Consider the following 23,200-nt stretch of genomic DNA (forward strand, 5'->3'; position numbering starts at 1 on the left):
TATTACAGCTGACTCATGGTCCAGCAGGCATGGATAGGGATGTTACCTATCTTTCACTGCGCACTGGGTGACTCTTCTGGTAGCTGGGAAGGATGCAGGACAGGGTGCAGTAGTGTTGAAGGTTGTTCCGCCACCACGCCTCCAAAATTCTACTAGTGGTGATTCTGCCACACCTCTCTCCTCCACCCCCTCCTCTTCTTCTTCCTCCATGGCCTCTTCCTGTGCTGATTTGTCCTAGGAACCAGCGGTGCTCCGTAGGCATTCAAGGGGCTACGCAAGCACGCAGACAAAAAGATGCCATGCGGTGCTTGAGCTGGTATGCTTGGGGGACAGGAGCCACACTGGGGCAGAGATTCTGTCAGCTCTGCAGGGGCAGGTTCAAAGGTGGTTGACGCCACTTAAGGCAGGTATGGTGGTTTGCAACAATGGCACCAACCTCCTCTCCGCCCTCCGACAGGGACAACTGACCTATGTGCCCTGTTTGGCTCACGTCCTTAACTTGGTGGTGCAGTGGTTCTTGGGCAGGTACCCGGGCTTACAGGATGCCCTGAGGCAGGCCAGGAAAGTCTGTGTGCATTTCCGCAGGTCATATAATGCCAGTGCTCGGTTGGCTGACCTCCAAAAGGAATTTAACCTGCCCAAGAACCGCCTAATCTGTGACATGCCCACCAGGTGGAACTCAACGTTGGCCATGCTGCAGCGGCTGCACACGCAGCAGAGGGCCATCAATGAGTACCTATGGAACTATTGCACCAGGACAGGGTCAGGGGACCTTGTTTTTTTTCCCCACGCCAGTGGGCTATTATCAGGGATGCATGCACTGTCCTGTCACCATTTGAGGAGGCCTCGAGGATTGTGAGCAGTGACAGTGCATGCATCAGTGACACTGTACCTCTTGTCCACCTGTTGGAGCACATGCTGCGTGAAATAATGGACAGGGCACTTGAGGCAGAACAGAGGGAGGAAGAGGAGGACTTTCTTACCTCTCAAGACCCCCTTTATCCAGACAGTGTTCCTGCGTGCCTGCCGATCACACAGGAAGAGGAGGAGGAGGATTGTGTCAGCATGGAGGTAGAGTTGGCACTCAGCATCAGCAGCAGTCTTCAAGGGATCATTTACAGTCCCAAGAAACCCATGGACTTGTACGTGGCTGGGAGGAGGTGGCTGCAGATCATGTCGTCCTTAGTGACCCAAAGGACTCCGGACAGGTCATGTGATCTTTAGTGACCCAGAGGACTGAGAATTGAATGCCTCTGCAAACTTACGCCGCATGGCCTCTCTGATCCTGCAAAGCCTGCAGAAGGATCCTTGTATTCGTGGTATCAAGGAGAGGGATCAATACTGACTGACAACCCTCCTTGATCCACATTACAAGGGTAAGGTTGCGGACCTTATCTTGCCGTCGCAGAGGGAGTAGAGGATGAAACATCTTCGGGAGGCCTTGCAGAAAGGTCCGTGCAACGCGTTCCCAGAGACTAGGAGGTTACAAACTCCTGTTCCTGGACAACGTGTTGCTGAGGCTTCGGTCAGTCAAAGAAGGAGCGGTGGAGAAGGTGGCCGTCTGACCGATGCGTTCAGACAATTTTTTATTCCGCATTTCCAAGGTATGATCGGTTCCAGCAACCATCGCCAGCGTCTGTTTTACAGGGTACAGGAATACCTAGGGGCAAGATCTGACTTGGACACCTTTCCCACCAAAAATCCTCTGGGTTACTGGGTCTTGAGGATGGATCACTGGCCAGAGCTTGCACAGTATGCAATGGAGCTACTGGCCTGTCCTGCATCCAGCGTTCTTTCGGAACGCACATTCAGTGCTGCTGGAGACTTTGTAAATGATCACATTGTACGCCAGTCCACCGACTGACCTTCATAAAAATGAATCAATCTTGGATCACCACCAGCTACCAGACACCTGATGCTGATGTAACCGAATAATTTTTTTTGAGATGTCAGATCCTTCAAGACTGCCTATGCTGATGCTGAGTGACTATCCTGTTATGCTGATTGATTATCCTCTTCCTCCTCAATGATCATGCTGATAGCTTGTAAGAACATTTTTGGTTCTGGGCACCGCCACCAGTGGCTAAGGCCCAATTTTTCAGCCTGTTTAACAGGGGCGTGTATTTACAATTTTTGATGCAATACTTTGCAGCAGGACTCATTCCTGCGCTCCAACTAGAGTATCTGTGAGGGGTTGCAGTGTTGTGGCACCAGCACCAGTGCCCAAGGCCCAATTTTTCTGCCCCTGTCCAACAGGGACATGTAATTACAATTCTTGATCTAATATTTCACAGCAGGGCCCGTTCCTGCGCCCACCAAGAGTAACTGTGAGGGCTTACAGTGTTGTGGCAACACCAGCACCACCACCACCACCAAAGGCCCAATTTTTCTGCCCCTGTTCAACAATGGCATGTAATTACAATTCTTGATCTAATATTTCACAGCAGGGCCCATTCCTGCACCCACCAAGAGTAACTGTGAGGGCTCACAGTGTTGTGGCAACACCAACACCTAAGGCCCCATTTTCTGCAAAGTATATAGGGCAGGCCACTACTTTCAAACATCCAACTTACAAACGACTCCTACTTGCAAACGAAAGGAGACAACAGGAAGTGAGATGAAATCTACCCCTAGGAAGGGAAATTCTCTTCTGTAATGCCCGTACACACGGTTGGACATTGATCGGACATTCCGACAACAAAATCCATGGATTTTTTCCGATGGATGTTGGCTCAAACTTGTCTTGCATACACACGGTCACACAAAGTTGTCGGAAAATCTGATCGTTCTAAATGCGGTGACGTAAAACAGGTACGTTGTGACTATAAACGGGGCAGTAGCCAATAGCTTTCGTCTCTTAATTTATTCGGAGCATGCGTGGCACTTTCTGTGTCGGATTTGTGTACACACGATCGGAATTTCCAACAACGGATTTTGTTGTCTGAAAATTTTATAGCCTGCTCTCAAACTTTGTGTGTCAGAAAATCCGGTGGAAAATGTCCGATGGAGCCCACACACGGTCGGAATTTCAGCCGACAAGCTCCGATCGCATATTTTCTTTCGGAAAGTCCGACCGTGTGTACGGGGCATAAGAGTTAATATGGGAAAAACGTGTCTCTTCTCCACTGATGCTTTATCACCAATCCTTGATTTACTAAAAATCCCAAATTTTTAAAAAACATATGTCATTGGGACAGAAAGTGAGGTGAAATCTTCTGAAGAGGTGCACAGACAGCAAAACAAATGTTACAGGGGTAATAACCCTTCCCTATGTTTTCCAAAAAGCTTAAAAATAGATTTTTTGGCTGGAGCTACACTTTAAAAATGTACCAAGTTAAAATTACAAACAGATTCTACTTAACAACAAACCTACAGTCCCTGTCTTGTTTGCACCGTGTATACTGCTGTTCAGAGCATATAGGGCCTGGAGGCCCCACGCCTTTCCTTTTTTTAATTTGGGTGCGGGGTTCCCCTTAATATCCACACAAGACCCAAAGGGCCTGGTAATGCACTGGAGGGTACCCATGCCATTTGTCTCACTGATTTTCATCCATATTGCCGGGACCCGACATTACATTAAAGCCGCAAGCAGTTTTAAATGACTTTTATTCCTTTAAAAATGTCATTTTGTGCAGGGACTGTTCTAAGCACGGGAAACATGCGCCACTTTACAGGCATACTATAGACACCCCCAGGTACGATATTTAAAGGAATATTTCACTTTTTTTCACTTTAAGCATCATTAAAATCACTGCTCCCAAAAAAACGGCCGTTTTTAAAACTTTTTTTTGCATTGATACATGTCCCCTGGGGCAGGAACCGGGTCCCCAAACCCTTTTTAGGACAATACCATGCATATTAACCTTTAAAATTAGCACTTTTGATTTTGTACGTTCGAGTCCCATACACTTTAATGGAGCTCTAAAGTTCGCGCAAACTTTCGGGCGGTTCGCAGGTTCTGGTGCGAACCGAACCGGGGGGTGTTCGGCTCTTCTTTATTCCTGAACTTCTGTCACTCTAACCACTTGTGGGCAAGGGATGAAAATGTAGGCTGACTGGGACCCGCCGACAATTTGAACTGGATCTTGAGACCATCTGGTTGCTTTAATGATCCAATAACACACTAATACATTATTGGATTCATTAGCAATTGACAAAACCTTTCTTTTTAATTTTTGATTAAGTAGGGATGGGTAAACCCCTGTTTTATTTTCTTTCTTTTTTTTTCTTTTTAGTTGACCAATTTCAGGAGATTTCCCTATACTTCCTGTTGTCCCTCCATATTAAGGGAAATCCTCATAGAAAGTTGTCACTAAAACAGATGTCCCCATTTTAAAAAATCCATTATTTTTTTTTTTTTGGGGGGGGGGGGGGGGCAACTGAAAGTTTTTGTGATTTTTCCTTCCCTTCCTCCTTCCTATTTACAAAATTTCCATTTACCGTTACATCCTCTGTTAAAACCAGCTTCCATGTACCCTAAAGGCAAAACACTTTTTTTTTCTTTTTGGATAGAGTGGAGAAGGATTAGAACATCTGTTTTACTGCTGTCTGTGTCCCCATTAGGGAGAGTCACCCTCTCTATTTGTCCCGTTTAATGTTATCATCAAAAAAAGAAGTAAAAGAAAATCCCTTTATCCACAACACCAGGTCCACTATCTGCAATTGCAGACAATCCAGACTTCCCACCTGGTCTTAAACCAAATCTATACCCACCACCAAAAAAAAATACAGTACCTCATTGCTAGCACCTCATTGCTATCATAATAGCAAACTGAAATCCTTCTAAACCCTTAACTCAGAGCACACTGACTCACCATTAAATTAATGGCTTTACATGCAGCTACACGATTTCCTTGAAAACAAAAAACGAAAATTCTTAATGGCTAGACAACTCACTAATTTTGAAAACATATGCTTTAAAAGAAACCCTGAATGCAAAGCAAACTCAATGGCATATAAATGACTCTCGCAAACAGAAGCTGACATCCCAGACAAATACAAGCAAATTTGGGAACGGAAACTTAAGATTCAAATCACAAATTACCAATGGCAAAAAGTGGGTGTTTTTACCCACAAATGCTTATTAAGTACCCGTATCCAAGAAACTTCCTTCAAAATAAGGACACAATGTAATATCACACTCCTAAAAAATTAAGAACTGGTCTATGTCAGCCTCAGATATTTGTTGAAGATGCCTTTCAGACGGGGGTACCTTTTTACACATGTGGTGATCATGCCCCACATTCTTGCACTTCTGGCAACAAATTATAATATGGATCCAACAAATCACCAATACACAGCTGACACTTGACCCTGCTTGTTGCCTTTTACACGTCAACTTCCTTTCATACAAAAGATATAAAATTCACTAGCCAGGCACCTATTGTACACCACAAAAGCATTATTACCACTCTATTGGAAATCTACACAAAAAACAAACAACCACCAAGGAATGGCTAGTGTGTTTCCCCGAAAATAAGACCTAGCGTTATTTTCCAGGAGGGCTGCAATATAAGCCCTACCCCAAAAATAAGTCCTAGTTTAAAATGTTTGTAACACCCTATAATCCATTCTATTACAGTAGTATATAATGTACAATGTGTGTGTTTTCTGTAATATAATTGCAGGGAAGAGAGCTCTGGCGGGTCACAGAAGCACAGAGCGGCGCTATAACGAAGGTATTTGGCACAATTATATTACAGAAACACACACATTGTACACTATATACTACTGTAATAGAGTGGATTATAGGATCTTACAAGCATTTTAACTCAGTTCACACTGGGGATTCCTGTTAGGCAGGGAGAGAGAGGGGGAGAGAAGACAACACATTACATGTTAGGACCTACCTCGAAAATAAGCCCTACTGTGTCCTTTGTTGCCAAAATTAATATAAGACCCGGGCTTATTTTCAGGGAAACGCGGTAGAAAAAGTGAAATCCATTTACGACATGGAAGGAACAATAGCAAGGAAAAAAGAATACAACTTACACTTCCACAATATGTGGAGACCCTGGTATCGCTTTACCCTCACTGAGGACTACAAAAAATTAAATGAGATCTGATCCATATAATAATTAACAAATATGTATTCTTGTGATATATGAAACCAAACCCCAAACTAAGAAGTACTATCACCACCTTCCCTATCTAAACCCATAGATAAACTTATCAACCAGCCACCGCAGTTGTACTGCGGCAAGTTGGCTCCCCTGGGTGAAACGACGCAACTATACGTTGGTTTGCCTTTTGACCAGTAGGGGGCGTGCGCGCGCCACCAGAGGCGCCCGTGCACACCCACAGCGCCACGCTGGAGCCGATGTGATTGCGCGGCGGGCGCGATGAGTGCCGGGCACCCGTGATTGCTCATGACAGAGCGAGAACCAGGATTTGTGTGTGTAAACACACAGATCCCTGTTCTCTCAGGGGAGAGGAGAGAGATCATGTGTTCATACCAAGTATGAACACCGATCTCTCTCCTCCCCTAGTCAGTCCCATCCTCCCCCCACAGTTAAAACACACAGTCAGGGAACACAGTTAACCCCTTGATCGCCCCCTAGTGTTAACCCCTTCCCTGCCAGTGACATTTGTACAGTAATCAGTGCATTTTTATAGCATTGATCGATTTATAATTGTCAATGGTCCCAAAAATGTGTCAAAAGTGTCCAATTTGTCCGCCGCAAAATCGCAGTTCCGATAAAAATCACAGATCACTGCCATTACTAGTAAAAAAATAATTAATAACAAAAATGCCATAAATCTATTCCCTATTTTGTAGATGCTATAACTTTTGCGGAAACCAATCAATATACGCTTATTGAGAATACATATCGGCCTAAACTATTTTTTAAATTTGGGATGTTTATTATAGCAAAAAGTAAAAGATATTGTGTTTTCAAAATTGCCGCTCTTCTTTTGTATATAGCGCAAAAAATAAAAACCACAGAAGTGATCAAATACCACCAAAAGAAAGCTCTATTTCTGGGAAAAAAAGGGCGTCAATTTTGTTTGGGTACAACATTGCACGACCGTGCAATTGTCAGTTAAAATAACACAGTGCCTTATTATTATTATTATTATACAGTATTTATATAGCGCCAACAGTTTACGTAGCGCTTTACAACTTGAGGGTAGACAGTACAAGTACAATACAATTTGATACAGTAGGAATCAGAGGGCCCTGCTCCTTAGAGCTTACAATCTAAGAGGGGAGGTCAAGAGATACAAGAGGTAATAACTGTGGGTGATGTGCTGATTGAGAAGATAAATGTACAGTTGTTAGGTGGGGGCCAGATAGGCTTCTCTGAAGAGATGAGTTTTCAGGGATCGTCTGAAAGTGGATAAAGTAGGAGAAAAACGGACGGATTGGGGTAGAGCATTCCAGAGGATGGGGGAGGCTCTGGAGAAGTCCTGAAGGCGAGCATGGGATGAGGTGACAAGGGAGTTTGAGAGCAGGAGGTCTTGGGAGGAGCGAAGAGAACGATTAGGGTGGTATTTTGTGACTAGGTTAGAGATGTAGCTAGGGGCCAAGTTGTGGATGGCTTTGTAAGTTATAGTTAGTATCTTGAATTTAATTCGGTGACTGAGTGGCAGCCAATGGAGGGATTGGCAGAGGGGTGTAGCAGACGCTGAGCGGTTTGTGTGGTGGATGAGCCTGGCCGCAGCGTTCATGATGGACTGAAGTGGGGATAGCCTATTTAGAGGTAAACCAATGAGGAGGGAGTTGCAGTAGTCAAGGCGGGAGATGACCAGGGAGTGGATTAGAAGCTTTGTGGTGTCAATGGTTAGGAAGGGGCGTATCTTGGAGATGTTGCGAAGACAGAGGCGGCAAGCTTTGGATAGTGATAGAATGTGGGGTCGAAAGGTTAGTTCAGAGTCCAGGATTACACCTAGGACCTTGGCGTGGGGAGATGGGTTAATAGTTGAGCCGTTGATCTTGACAGGGAGATCAGGGGAAGTGGCACCTGAGGGAGGAAATATCATGAGCTCGGTTTTGGATAGGTTGAGTTTGAGAAAGTGATGTGACATCCAGGCTGATATGTCTGCTAATAAGTTGGTAATGCGTGAGGAGACAGATGGAGAGAGCTGGGGGGTGGAGAGATAGATTTGGGTGTCATCAGCGTAGAGATGATATTTAAAGCCGTGGGAGGCAATCAACTGACCCAAGGAGGTGGTGTAGATTGAGAAAAGGAGAGGTCCGAGAACAGAACCTTGGGGGACCCCAACGGAAAAAGGAAGAGGAGAGGAGGAAGTAGAGTTGTAAGTGACACTGAAGGAGCGGTGGGATAGGTAGGATGAGAACCAGCGAAGAGTGCAGTCACGGAGACCAAAGGAGTGGAGTTTTTTTCGAGGAGGAGTGGGTGGTCCACTGTGTCAAAGGCAGCAGAGAGATCCAGGAGAAGTAGTACAGAATAGTGTCCATTGGCTTTAGCCATTAGTAGGTCATTTGAGAGTTTAAGGAGAGCAGTTTCCGTGGAGTGTTGAGGGCGAAAACCGGACTGAAGGGGATCAAGAAGTTTATTCATGGTCAGATGGTCACTTAATCGGTTGTAGACCAGTCTTTCAAGAAGTTTGGAGGAGAAGGAGAGTAAGGAGATGGGACGTAAGTGGTTGAGATTGGTGGGATCCAGTGAGGGCTTTTTTAGTATGGGGGTGACTAGTGCATGTTTTAGAGAGTTTGGGAAGATGCCACAAGAGAGGGAGAGGTTGAAAATGTGAGTTAGAGAGCGTAGAATCGAGTCAGAGGGTGAGCGTAGCATTTGCGAGGGAACAAGATCCAGGGGGCAAGTGGTTAGATGAGTGCTAGATAAAAGTTTAGCAACCTCAGTAGTAGTAGCAGGGTTGAATGAGGGAAGTAATGACTGTATCTGTGGACATGGGGTGTTGCATGGGGGAGGTTTTTGCGCATTGGCGATCTCCTCATGAATTGTATCAATCTTAGTTTTGAAGTGATTGGCAATCTCCTGGGCGGTGATTGAGTTGGTGGGTGGAGGCAGTGGAGGACAGAGTAGAGTGTTGAAGGTAGAGGTAGAGGTATCACAAAAAATAGCCTGGTCATTGAGCAGCCAAATCTTCTGGGGCTGAAGTGGTTAATAAGTTGACTATTTCAGACATAACTTTCTGGAACACAATCTAATAGACTCATACAACAAACCTAAGGTATGCCATTACTTAAGAGAACTAACTTTACTGTTTGTAACACAACAATGTAAAAAAAATGTCATTTTGATAACTTCACAAATACTATGCATAACATTATATCCATTTAAGATACTTCCTAACGCTATGGGGGTTATTTACGAAAGGAAAATCCACTTTGCACTGCAAGTGCACTTGAAAGTGCAGTCGCTGTAAATCCGAGGGGGACATACAAGGAAAATATAAAACAGCATTTTAGCTTGCACATGATTGGATGATTAAATCAGCAGAGCTTCCCCTCATTTCAGATCTACCCCTCAGATTTACAGCGACTGCACTTCCAAGTGCACTTGCAGTGCAAAGTAGATTTGCCTTTCGTAAATAACCCCCAATGTGCATTAATGTACATGTTATTACCACCTTTAATTGGATATTATATTTTATTATTACCTCCTCATTTTGATGCAGTGGTCATCAACCCAGTCCTCAGGGCCCACTAACAGGCCAGGTTTGCAAGATAAGTGAAATACATCACAGGTGATATAATTTGCTGCTCAGTGATTGCAGTATTCTAGTCTGCATCTCCCCAAGGTAATACATAAAACCTGGCCTGTTAGTGAGCCCTGAGGACAGGCTAGATGACTTTTTTGATGTATACCATACTATACCTTGTATGTATTCGTTCTAATTTTCAATAAAAGTTTATTGTGAAAAAAAAAGAAGAAGAAAATCACACATTTTAGGTTGAAACCAGAACAGTTGAAGAGGGGATATCTTCCAATGGGGACACTAGTTCTGGTAACTTTGGTGACACACCCTGGGATTCCCTCAGTTTGGAGGAATTTCCCCTCACTTCCTGTTTTGGCTAGTGAAGGGAAAACTCCCTGATGGGACACAGATGGCAAACAAAAACTCCAACAGGGGTTATAACCCTCCCTTGCTCTATCAAATATGAAAAACAAGCTTTGCCTTTAGTTTTACTTTTAAAAAAATGCTTTCACAGCAAGCAGTCACTGCTAGGCCAATAACATTAATCCAGGATACACGGCAGCTAACCCCTTTCTATTTGATCCCCCAGATGCCACAGGATCGGCGATAAATACAGACAATACTGCGTCTTGGTCCTGTGTCCAGTGTATACTGTGTCCCATGTTTACAGCATCAACCTTATATGAGTTATTGCACATGTGCATAGGAACTTTCAACTACCATTGTTTTATTCTACTGATCCTCTGCTTTTATAAACATTAAACACTGGGGGTTTAAAGTATTTTAAAAACCAAAAATGTGCATCTTAATATGTGCAAAAGTGTAAAAGCCAATCTTCCCATAAAAAAATCCAACTCCTACACATTTCTTTATGTTTTTAAAGCTCATCTTCCATTCAAAAATATGAAATTGTCCAAAATGTCTTGGTATGCTAACGCCTTAAGATTTCCCTTTACTGTAACTAAGGGGTGAAGCACAACCCCTGAAAGACAACCCCACACCATCCTATGAAAGTGTCCTCTAAATAGATGCTTATAGACCAAGAACAGCCAAATATAAATGTGGTCTTTTGAGATCAGCCACAGTAATATGGCTTCTGTCCTTCTGTAAGCAGACAAAAATACCTGAGCCTTTGAGAAAGGGATCCTTCTTACAATGTACAGATGGCAGCTTCTACCCAACTCCTCTAAAAACACTCTTCATCCCAGTTCCCTTCAGGTATCCACTTCAGCCCCAACTTGGTTTCCAGGGCATACCAGGCTCAGACAGCAATCCTTTACACAGGCACCCTCCCAAAGGCAGTCCCAGGGGAAAGATATTTTTGGAAAGGGGCTATTAAATATTTATAATTTCCCCAAGCCTTACCTCGGAATAACACCATCAGTTATTGGTTGGGTCAGATACATATTCATTACTTGGTGTTTGACCTTCTCCCACTAATTACTGAAACAACCTTCACTGTAATGCCCCGTACACACGGTCGGACTTTGTTCGGACATTCCGACAACAAAATCCTAGGATTTTTCCGACGGATGTTGGCTCAAACTTGTCTTGCATACACACGGTCACATAAAGTTGTCGGAAAATCCGATTGTTCTAAACACGGTAACATAAAACACGTACGTCAGGACTATAAATGGGGCAGTGGCCAATAGCTTTCATCTCTTTATTTATTCTGAGCATGCGTGGCACTTTGTCCGTCGGATTTGTGTACACACGATCGGAATTTCCGACAACGGATTTTGTTGTCGGAAAATTTTATAGCCTGCTCTCAAACTTTGTGTGTCAGAAAATCTGATGGAAAATGTGTGATGGAGCCTACACACGGTCGGAATTTCCGACAACAAGGTCCTATCACACATTTTCCGTTGGAAAATCCGATCGTGTGTACGGGGCATAACAGGCAGAAATAATTAACCACCAAGCTTAGGGAAAACCTATAAAAGGTAAATAACTGCTTCCACTACTGACCACCACCCTTCTGCAACAATGGGATTCTATACTTGGTTCCTCCAAATTAGCCTCAAGACCTGGAACCCTCCCCCCTATTCACCACAATCCTCAGTTTCCACTTAGTTAGACACTTACTTAGACAATATCACAAAAATGCAAATCTGTCTACCAGGCTCCAACAAACTTCGACCTCAATTTAAACCCTAATCTCAACCCACCATGAAGGAATGGTACCAGACACAATTCTCTGACTATATTAGGTCCATATTAAAAGGAGGGACTTTAAATTACCCCTAAGGAAGTTTGAACTGTTCCTCCTCAACAGCAGTAACCCAGGCAACATCAAAGCTATATGCAAATTTGAGAGAGATAGTCTATGAAGAAAGACCACCCTTGGAATAGGCCCGAACAAGGGCTCTAGGAAGGCAACTATCAAAGAATGAATGGACAAAAGCATATACTCTAACACACTCTCTATCCTTGTTAAACCGCTATCAAGGAAAAACTATACAATCATATCCAGGTGGTACAGATGCTCAAGCACTTTGCAAAAGATAGTTCAATCATCATCTGCTACTTGCTGGAGGTGCCAACAAGAGCCAAGGATCTATGTTTGCCTCTGGTTGAACTATACAAAAATTCAACCTTTCTGGCATTCCATCTTCCACCCATATAAAAAGCAATTTATACATTTTAATAGGCTCCCCAGAGGTTGCTTTATTTTATGTGCTCCTAGGTTCTCTGTGATCTAAAAAAGGGATATACTAAGTGCTGCCTAGTAGCAGCCTGAACTATGATCTTCTAGACACTGGAAGACAAACAATACACTGCCATTATCCTCCTGGGTCACGATCATGAATGGCCAAATGCATACAGAGAGCCTGATAGCAGGAGACACAGATAGGATGTCTATTCCATCACACATGATTGAGCTAGTCCATGTTTAGATCCTCTCAGGTATTCCAAAACCTCTTGACATCTTAATCAACAACACCACTAGGTGTTGACATGATACTTAAACTCATACCATAGATAGCAATCTCTGCCAAAACGTTAGCTCATATTCCCCGTGCCCCCATCCTTCCCTCCCCCTCTCCAATATTTTCTTCATCCATGCTTGAAAACAAATAAAAAGAGATTTAACCTAAATGTATCAAGGGTCACAACTGTATAAGGTATGATCCAATTTCCTACATACATTTTGCAGAAATAGCGTCAATGGTACTGGATTCACACGACATAATGTTTTTTTTTTCCCTAAACAGAAAGATCACTATAGAAGCTTTTTCATTTCAGGTTTCTATCTTTCTCTCACTGCAACTCTGTAATGAGCTTTCAGAAGGGCAGGGAGGAGTCACTTCTCTTTGTCTCATTCTCTTTTGTGTGTAAATATCAGCTTGAGCTATTGAGCTCCATAAACAGTGGGCATTTTCAGCAAAGCAATTAAGAATAGCATGGAAAACATGTTAAAAGCAGTTCAGAACTATTATTTCTAGAACTGACCATGGCTTTTCTTTTCCTGAATTAGTGTTTGACACTGAATAATAACATCTGATATTGCATTTTAACAGGTTTAAAAGCAAGAAAAGAGATTATTAAAAAAAAAATACCTGCATGAAAGTTTCCTGTGGTCTCTTCAGATTCAGCATGTGAAGATTTCCAATAATTGGCAAACCTTTTGGGCCGGGTGGGAAACCGTTGAGGACATCCTTTGGCACATAGAAAATTTTTAGGACAAGAAAAAATAGGACAATAGCAATGAGTGCTGTAATTGGATCAAAAAAGGGCATGGTCCTTTCGAAGTCTGAAAAGAGAGAATGAATATGATGTAGAATTTGAACCAATTTTTAGTTCATAATTGGGCAAATATTAATAAATTGACTTATAAGTACATGTGAAATATTTACAAAAACATCCTATATGTCTTCTTCCCTGCCCTTCTTTACCATGACAATCAACTACAATACACTTTTGGCAGCTATGTACTGTCGAGGCATGTGACTCACTGTCCCACAAAAACCCCATCTCTTTCTAGTAAAGCCCACTTTTTTTTAAGTCCCCCCTCTCACACATACAAACACACACACAGCATTCTTATTGAGCCAGTGTATATGTAAACATGTTTATTTCTAGAAATACACTATATTGTCAAAAGTATTGGGACACCTGCCTTTACACACATATGAACTTTAATGGCATCCCAATCTTAGTTTGTAGGGTTCAATATTGAGTTGGCCCACCCTTAGCAGCTATAACACCTTCAACTCTTCTGGGAAGGCTGTCCACAAGGTTTAGGAGTGTGTCTATGGGAATTTTTGACCATTCTTCCAGAAGTGCACAAGAAGGCCTGGCTCGCAGTCTCCACTCTAATTCATCCCAAAGGTGTTCTATTGGGTTGAGGACAGGACTCTGTGCAGGCCATTCATGTTCCTTCACCCCAAACTCTCTCATCCGTGTCTTTATGGACCTTGCTTTGTACATTGGTCCAAACCATTTGGTGGAGGGGGGATAAGGTGTGGGGTTGTTTTTCTTGGGTTTTGCTTCACCCCTTAGTTACAGTAAAAGGGAACTCTTAAGGCGTAAGCATACCAAAACATTTTGGACAATTTCATGCTCCCAACTTTGTGGGAATAGTTTGGGGATGGCCCCTTCCTGTTCCAACATGACTGAGCACCAGTGCGCAAAGCAAGGTCCATAAAGACAGGGATGAGCAAGTTTGGGGTGGAGGAACTTGACTGGCCTGCACAGAGTCCTGACCTCAACCCGATAGAACACCTTTGGGATGAATTAGAGTGGAGACTGCAAGCCAAGCCTTTTTGTCCAACATCAGTGCCTGACCTCACACACTTCTAATAGAATGGGCAAACATTCCCATAGACATGGTCCTAAACCTTGTGTACAGCCTTTCCAGAAGAGTTGAAGCTGTTATAGCTGCAAAAGGTGGGCCAACTCAATATTGAACCCCTCGGACTAAGACTGGGATGATATTATAGTTCATGTAAAGGCAAGTGTCCCAATACTTTTGACAAGATGGTGTATATACAATTAAAGCATTTGTCTTCACTTGGCTGACTGCATCAGGTGAGCCACAATCACAATATACTGTACCACTAGATTAAGTGAAAGTAGTTTGTGGTAGGGGTGCAGCTGCCTTCTTTCTCCACCATTACACATTGCAGTATTGCTGTTGAGAAAACACTACAGAATGAAACGTGTGGTATTCTGGTGCAATACCCAAACATCACAGCCCAACTCCAGCCAAAATGTGCTTATTTTGTTTAGGATAGAGTAGGGATAGTGTAGCACCATAGTCAAGTTTCCTAATGCAGTTTGTGTCCCTACTGGGGACTTTTCCATCATTCCCATCAGAGTTAGAACTTCTGACACACTTCTGTCTTTTACTTCCTGTTCTGGTGACAACTGCTATTCTAATTTCTTGATCTGGAGTCATAAAAAAGGCAGCTAAACATCTCCCCTATGTAGTCAAAGATTTAAATAAACACCTGACCATAAATTCTCTATTCTTTCCAAGAAAGCAGAGTGAGTACCTAGGCTTGATTTCATATCAGCTTCTTGCAGACCCTGTACAGCAGATCTGGAGTGTAAGAGGAAAAATCAGTGCAAGAAGCCAATCAGTTCATGTGCTGGCCAGAAGTATGGTAATAGGAGTAGAGAGCAGAAGGACAGAGAGATGAGCTCGTCACTGTGCAGCTTCTCATTTGACTGTCCAGTAACAGGCTCCGATGTGTCCGGAGGACCTAAGCTCAGAGTAAATTGGTTGAATTTTGTTGGCCATATGACTAGGACATCTAGCAGCAAAAAAAGTATAGCAGGACAAATTTCTGGACTGAAGTTGAATATTGCAGCAAAAGCTGCATATTCAATTGTACCGTGCAGGTATTAACACAAATCTAGTTAAATTTGCAAGCTCTATAAATATTTAACATCTTCCCACCCTGCCTATAACAGATTGATGGCCAGGCGGTGGCTTTCCCGTTCTGTGTGGACGTCATATGTTGTCCTTCAAAAACGGGCCACTCCTGCGTGCTCACGATGGCATGCAGCGCGGCGATCTGGGGTGATGTGCATCCCTCTGATACACCGCAGCACTGATCACAGTAAAGAGCCTATGGCATAGTCCCTTTACCATGTGATCAGCTGTGTCCAGTCACAGCTGATCACAGTGTAAATAGGAAGTGTTGATTATCGGCATTCCTTTCCTCACGCTGAGAGCGCGTTAGGAGAGCCGATAAGTGGCTTTCCTCAGTGGGGACATCTGCACTGCACATAATCAGTGCAAAGATTATCAGTGCAACCCCATCACTGATGCCCGCCGATGCCCACCAGCAATGCCAATCAGTGCCCATCAGTGATGCCAATCAGTGGCCTTCAGTGATGCATGTCAGTGTCCATCAGTGCCTCCTCATCAGTGCCGCCTATAAGTACCGTCTATCAGTGGCCATCAGTGCCGCCTATCATTGCCCATAAGTTCTGCATATCAGTGCTGCCTATCAGTGCCCATAAGTTCTGCATATCAGTGCCGCCTATCAGTGCCCATAAGTGCTGCCTATCAGTGCCCATTAGTTCTGCGTATTAGTGTCCCCTATCAGTGCCCATAAGTGCTGCATATTAGTGCCTCCTCATCAGTGCCCATCAGTGCCACCTCATAAGTGCTGCCTCATCAGTGCCCGTCAGTGCCGCCCTATCAGTATAGCCTCATCAGCGCACATCAGTGAAGGAGAAAAATTACTTATTTACACAATTTTATAACAGAAACTAAAACTGGCCATACATTATATAATTTTCTTGTTCAATTTTCTTTAGATTTACCTTTAACTATGTAGTGCAAGGGCCTGCCTGCTTGCATACAAATTGAAAATGTTTAGGTTTGACCTCATATTATATAGTTTTGGTAATTCTAAAGGAAAAATGTATAGCCAGTCTAAGAAAAACTTTTTTTTTTCAAAATTGTTTTTTTTTTTTCATTTGTTTAGCAAAAATAAAAAAAACACAGTGGTGATTAAATACCGCCACAAGAAAGCTTTATCTGTCTGAAAAAAAAAATGATACAAATTTTGTTTGAGTACAGCATTGCATGACCGTGCAGTTGTCATTCAAAGTGTGACAGCGCTGAAAGCTGAAAATTGGCCTGGGCAGGAAGGGAGTGAAAGTGCCCAGTATTGAAGTGGTTAAAGGCCATAGGTTCATGCAAATACAGTGTAAAAAGAAACCACAATGCACTGGACAGTGCAGATAAAAACACTTTTAATGAATTAAAATAATAAAAATAGACTTACAAAAAAATTACTTGATCAAGGCACATAACCAGAAAAACACTTCCAACAGTATTTGTAAACATTCTCATTAAAAAAATAATTTTAATAGTACAGACACATTTTGAAAAAGTATTTATTAAAAAAAAAAAAAAAGTCCCACAATGCAGGACATACCAAAGGCCTTATATCAGCATGTGGACCTGAATAAGTAATGCATTCTATAGGAACAGATTTTTTTAAGTTTACTTTTGTAAGAAATCGTTAGCTTCTGGGTTTAAAGTAGAAAGGTATTCTTCAAATCTCTTATCACTTCATCACACAGATAATATTCTGTAGCTTAACTGCTTGCATGCTCATAAGATTTTAAGTATTTATATGCTGATCACACATGCAAATCATCGACAATTCACTGTTATGCAAATCATTTTTGTTATCTATATACATGCTATGTATATAGATTATCACATCCAGGACTTCTTCAGAACCTCTCCCATCCTCTATTACTTCCTGTCCCAATTTGTTCGTCTGTCTCCTACTCTGTTCACCTTTAGCCGATCCCTGAAAAATCATTTCTATAGAGAAGCCTATCCAGCCTCCACCTAAAAGCGTTTACTTTCTCAATCAGCTCATCCTTTCAACAGTTATTACCTTTTGTACCACTTGCCCCTCCCTAATATTTTTCCTGTTTTGTATTCAGCTGCATCAGGTTATTACTATTTTAATATGTTGACATCTGCTGGTGGTTTTGGGCGACTACAGCGTGTTTATAAGTGTGATTTTGGTATCTTTCTCTGTCCTAACCTCCTGTTTAGTGCTAGTTAGTTTAGTCCTAGCTAGACCCCCTCTAATTCTTCCATGTTCCCTCAGTCAGTGTTAGTTATTTACAGGGCTATGTTAAGTCATTGTGACAGGAGTCACTTTGGGTGGGGTGGAACCCAGCTTACCTTGAAGAGCTCTGGAAACTACTTGTCCAGCTCACCCGGCCCCTCCTATGTGTAAATCACCCTATGTCCATTAGGGGCACAGGGTGACCGAGAACCCCAGTCTGATCTGTGCTAGTTAGACTCGCTGTACAGCCACACTGGAATGTTGTAAATATGTATATATTGTGTGTTCCTGGCATGTAAAACGGGGGGCAGGGCAAAGAGGGGAGGGGGGAATTCCTCCAACAGCCCTCCCTGCTGATAAGGTGGTCTATTGTTCAAATGTTGAATACCTGCATGTTCCTTATTGCTGATTGGACAGTTTACCCTGCCCTGAATTCAAGGGAGGGGGCATTGCCTCTGAGTGGATATCTGTTTGTACCTGTGTTTCAATAAACAGTCTGTTGTTTTCACCCTACATTGAGTTATGGATAATGACTGGGTGCTCTCTGGGATCTTGGATCGTGTGGTACTGGACAGAGGAAGCATTTACAGTGGACTGACTCATCTTGAGTAGGGATGAGCATACAGGGGGCTGCACATACAGGGGGTTCTTCCAAAGAAGTGGGGTTCTTGCAGCATTCATCTGAACATTTTCTTCTCTCTTCACAGGTAATCTGCGTTTATATTCCCATGTCCTGCAAACTGAAAATTGACTGACCGCTTATATAAATTTTTGGTAATCTGCGTTTATATTCCCATGTCCTGCAAACTGAAAATTGACTGACCGCTTATATACATTTTTGGTAATCTGCGTTTATATTCCCATGTCCTGCAAACTGAAAATTGACTGACCGCTTATATACATTTTTGGTAAATCTGTTTGTCACCGCTGTCTCAACTCCATCTGTAGCCATGCTCACATTATTTCAATGTTTATTTAGCCATTAAGTCTTACCTAAATTATGGGTTTCCTTATCTTTACAATTTTGGCCTTTTAGTCCCCTTGCAGTTTGATTGTGGTGTGAAAGTTATGCCCTGCTTGCTGTGTTCCTAATATCCCCTCCTAATTGATTAATTGCCAGATTCCATCCACACCCAACACAGTATATAACAAGGCCTTCTTTATGGGGGAGCACATACAGGGGGTTCTTCCAAAGAAGTGGGGTTCTGAAAATAAGTGACACTTCTGCTCTTGCACTTCAGTGATTTGCACAAAGCTAACCATAGCAGATTGCAGGTGATCTCATTTTCATATTATCTCACCTTCTCTGAAACATGCTCTCTTTACCTCTCCTCCTCTTCACAATTGCAGCCTCTCTCCTCAAGCTCTCTTTTCTACATCCCTCTGCTCCACCACACAATCTGTACATATCACCCTCACTTCTCCCCTCCCCCTACTACTGCACTCATCACCTCTTTCTAACTCTAAGCCCACTTGCTAACATACCCCCCAGGATACTAAAGCATGTCCCCTCATACAAATCACATTCTCATATTACCTCCCTCACTCTTCTGCTTCTCCTAATCGCTGGAGATATTTCCCCAAACCCTGGGCCTCCCTTATTTAACTGTGCCCAATACACCCATCACCATCACCCTACACCCTCTGGCAGTAGTCGCAATCTACACAATTTAGTCTCCATTCCTCTTCTTCCCAACGCCAGCCTCCCTCTCTCCTGTGCCCTCTGGAACGCCCACTCTGTCTGCAACAAACTCACTGCTGTTCATGACCTCTTTGTCACTAATTCCTTTAATCTACTTGCTCTCACCAAAACCTGGCTCCACGAATATGACACCCCTTCTCCTGCTTCCCTCTCCCAGGGTGGCCTTCATTGGACTCACTCCCCTAGGCCTAATGGACGCAAGGGAGGTGGAGTGGGATTCCTCCTATCCCCCCAGAGCACCTTCCAGGTTATTCACCTTCCTCCCTCTTTTTCCCTCTCATCATTCGAAGCCCACTGTATACGTCTATTCTCTCCTACTTCCCTAAGAATTGCTGTGATCTACCGGCCCCCTGGACCATTATCGACTTTCCTTGATGAGTTTTCTGCCTGGCTACCCTACTTTCTCTCTTCGGATATTCCCACAATCCTTCTCGGTGATTTCAACATCCCTGCTAATACAAACACTCCCGCTACTTCTAAACTTCTTAGTCTAACCTCTTCATTTGATCTGAAGCAATGGGTACAGGCTTCTACTCACTCTGATGGCAACACCCTTGACCTTGTATTCTCCTACCTATGCACTCCATGCAACTTCTCAAACAATCCTTTTCCTCTCCCGGACCACCACCTTATTAGTTTCTCTCTCCCCCTGTCTTCCACCACCTTTCCCTCCAATCGCCTAACCATCACCCGTAGAAACTTTCGCAACTTCAACTCCTGTCTCCTCTATTCTGCTACTGACCACCTCTATGACAAAATCTCTCCCATGTCCTGCCCCAACCAAGCCATGTCCATCTACAATAAATCTCTGTCCTCCACCCTGGATAAGCTCGCTCCCCTCACTACACGCAGAATCAGGCCTCGACCCCTACAACCCTGGCAAACAGATGACACTAAAATTCTCAAAAAACGTAGTCGTGCTCTTGAGCGTCTGTGGCACAAGACTAAGTCTCTCAAAGACTTCAACCAATACAAATCTGCCCTCCAAATATACTATTCTTTCCTCCACACTGCCAAGCAAACCTATTTTACAACTCTTATTAACACTTTCTCATCCAATCCCCGTAAACTCTTCTCTACCTTCAACTCTCTACTTTGTCCTCCACCGCCTCCACCCTCTGACTTACTCACTGCCCATGAAATCGCTAATCACTTCAAAAACAAGATTGATACAATCCGTGATGAAATCTCTATTCTACAGGTATCTCCCCCAGCTAAGACCCCATGTCAACAGATACAACTGACACTCCCCCTATTCAAATCTACTACTACAGATGAAGTTGCTAAACTCCTTTCTATCGCCCACCTAACCACCTGTCCCCTGGACCCTATTCCCTCTCAAATGCTACGGCCACCCTCTGACCCCATCCTACACTCTCTAACCCACATCTTCAATCTCTCCCTCACCTCTGGCATCTTCCCCGATGCTCTAAAACATGCACTGGTCACCCCCATACTCAAAAAGCCGTCCTTGGACCCTACCAATCTTAACAACCTACGCCCAATCTCCTTGCTCCCCTTTTCCTCTAAACTCCTTGAACGCCTGGTTTACAACCAACTGAGTGACCACCTCATTAAAAACAACCTTCTTGATCCCCTTCAATCTGGATTTCGCCCTCAACACTCCACAGAAACTGCTCTTTTAAAACTCACAAATGACCTACTAACTGCAAAAATCAATGGACACTATTCTGTACTCCTACTTCTGGATCTTTCAGCTGCCTTTGACACGGTTGACCACCCCCTCCTCCTCAAAAAACTTTACTCCCTCGGTCTCCGTGACTGTGCTCTTCAGTGGCTCTCATCCTACCTATCCCAACGCACCTTCAGTGTCACATACAATTCTACTTTCTCCACTCCTCTTCCCTTCTCTGTCGGGGTCCCCCAAGGTTCTGTTCTTGGACCTCTTTTATTTTCAATCTACACCTCTTCCCTGGGTCAGCTGATAGCCTCTCACGGCTTTCAATATCATTTCTATGCTGATGACACACAAATCTATCTCTCCACCCCTCAACTCACTCCATCAGTCTCCTCACGCATCACTAACTTACTAACCGACATATCTGTATGGATGTCACACCACTTCCTCAAACTCAACTTGTCCAAAACCGAGCTTATAATATTTCCTCCCCCACGTTCCTCTTCCCCCGATTTCTCTGTCAAGAGCAATGGCAAAACCATCCACCCGTCCCCACATGTCAGGGTACTAGGTGTTATCCTGGATTCTGAACTCTCCTTTCAGCCCCACATCCAATCACTTTCCAAAGCTTGCCGCCTCAACCTCCGCAACATCTCTAAACTACGTCCCTTTCTAACCAATGAAACCACTAAGCTCCTGATTCACTCCCTGGTTATCTCTCGCCTTGACTACTGCAACTCACTCCTCATTGGCTTACCTTTAAACAGACAATCCCCCCTTCAGTCCATCATGAATGCTGCTGCCAGACTCATCCACCTTACAAACCGCTCAGTGTCTGCTACCCCTCTCTGCCAATCCCTCCATTGGCTACCACTCGCCCAACGAATTAAATTCAAAATACTAACAATAAGTTACAAAGCCATCCACAACTCTGCCCCCAGCTACATCACTAACCTAGTCTCAAAATACCAACCTAATCGCCATCTCCGTTCCTCCCAAGACCTCCTGCTTTCTAGCTCCCTCATCACCTCCTCCCATATCCGCCTCCAGGACTTCTCCCGAGCCTCGCCCATCCTCTGGAATTCCCTACCCCAATCTGTCAGACTGTCTCCAACTTTATCCACTTTTAGGCGATCCCTGAAAACTTTCCTCTTCAGAGAAGCCTATCCTGCCTCCATCTAACAACTGCATTATTTTCTCCATTAGCTCATCCCCCACAGCTATTACCCTTTTGTATCACTTGACCCTCCCTCCTAGATTGTAAGCTCTAACGAGCAGGGCCCTCTGATTCCTCCTGTATTGAATTGTATTGTACTTGTACTGTCTGCCCTAATGTTGTAAAGCGCTGCGTAAACTGTCGGCGCTATATAAATCCTGTATAATAATAATAATAATAATAATAATGAGCTGAACACCCCACGTTTTGGTTTGCAGCAGAACATGCGAACAGGCAAAAAATGTGTTCGAACACGCGAACACTGTGAAATATTATATCAAGAATTGTAATTACATGCCCCTGTTAAACAGGGGCAGAAAAATTGGGCTTTGGGTGGTGGTGGTGGTGCCACAACACTGTAAGCCTTCACAGTTACTCTTGTTGGGTGCAGGAACAGGCCCTGCTGTGAAATAATATATCAAGAATTGTAATTACATGAATCTGTTAAACAAGGGCAGAAAAATTGGGCCTTGGGTGGTGGTGCCACAACACTTTAACCCCTCACAGTTACTCTTGTTGGGCGCAGGAACGGGCCCTGCATTAAAATATTATATCAAAAATTGTAATTGCATGCTCCTGTTAAACAGGGGCAGACAAAATTGGGCCTTGGGTGGTGGTGGTGGTGCCCCAACACTGTAATCCCTCACAGATACTCTTGTTGGGCGCAGGAACGGGCCCTGCTGTGAAATATTAGATCATTGTAAAATTGTAAATACATGCCCCTGTTAAACAGGGGCAGAAAAATTGGGCCTTGGGGGGGTGGTGGTGCCCTAAACCAAAAATATTGTTGGACGCTAGCATCATCAAGATTGAGGAGGAATAGGATAGTCAGCATAGGCAGTCTTCAAGGGATCCCACATCCATAGCAAATTCAATCAGTTACATCAACATCAGGTGCTTGATAGCTGCTGATCCAAGACTGATACATTGTTATGAATGTGAGCCTATCAATGAAGTCT

At 43.6% G+C, this 23,200-nt stretch overlaps 1 protein-coding gene and 1 long non-coding RNA gene across 2 annotated transcripts in view; one reads left to right on the forward strand and one right to left on the reverse strand.

The window, feature by feature from the left end:
* Positions 1–23,200, forward strand: part of LOC141139198 (uncharacterized) — a 1,175,459-nt gene that overhangs the window by 853,351 nt on the left and 298,908 nt on the right. The gene's annotated exons all lie outside the window — the stretch shown is intronic.
* Positions 1–23,200, reverse strand: part of LOC141139184 (cytochrome P450 2K1-like) — a 92,273-nt gene that overhangs the window by 56,598 nt on the left and 12,475 nt on the right. Inside the window, exon 2 of the mRNA XM_073625092.1 lies at positions 13,191–13,384. Coding sequence (XP_073481193.1) covers positions 13,191–13,370 — 180 coding nt within the window. The 5' untranslated portion in view covers positions 13,371–13,384. The remainder of the gene's footprint in view (positions 1–13,190; positions 13,385–23,200) is intronic.

Source organism: Aquarana catesbeiana, linkage group LG04 (assembly GCF_042186555.1).
Source record: "Aquarana catesbeiana isolate 2022-GZ linkage group LG04, ASM4218655v1, whole genome shotgun sequence".
NCBI lineage: Eukaryota > Metazoa > Chordata > Amphibia > Anura > Ranidae > Aquarana > Aquarana catesbeiana.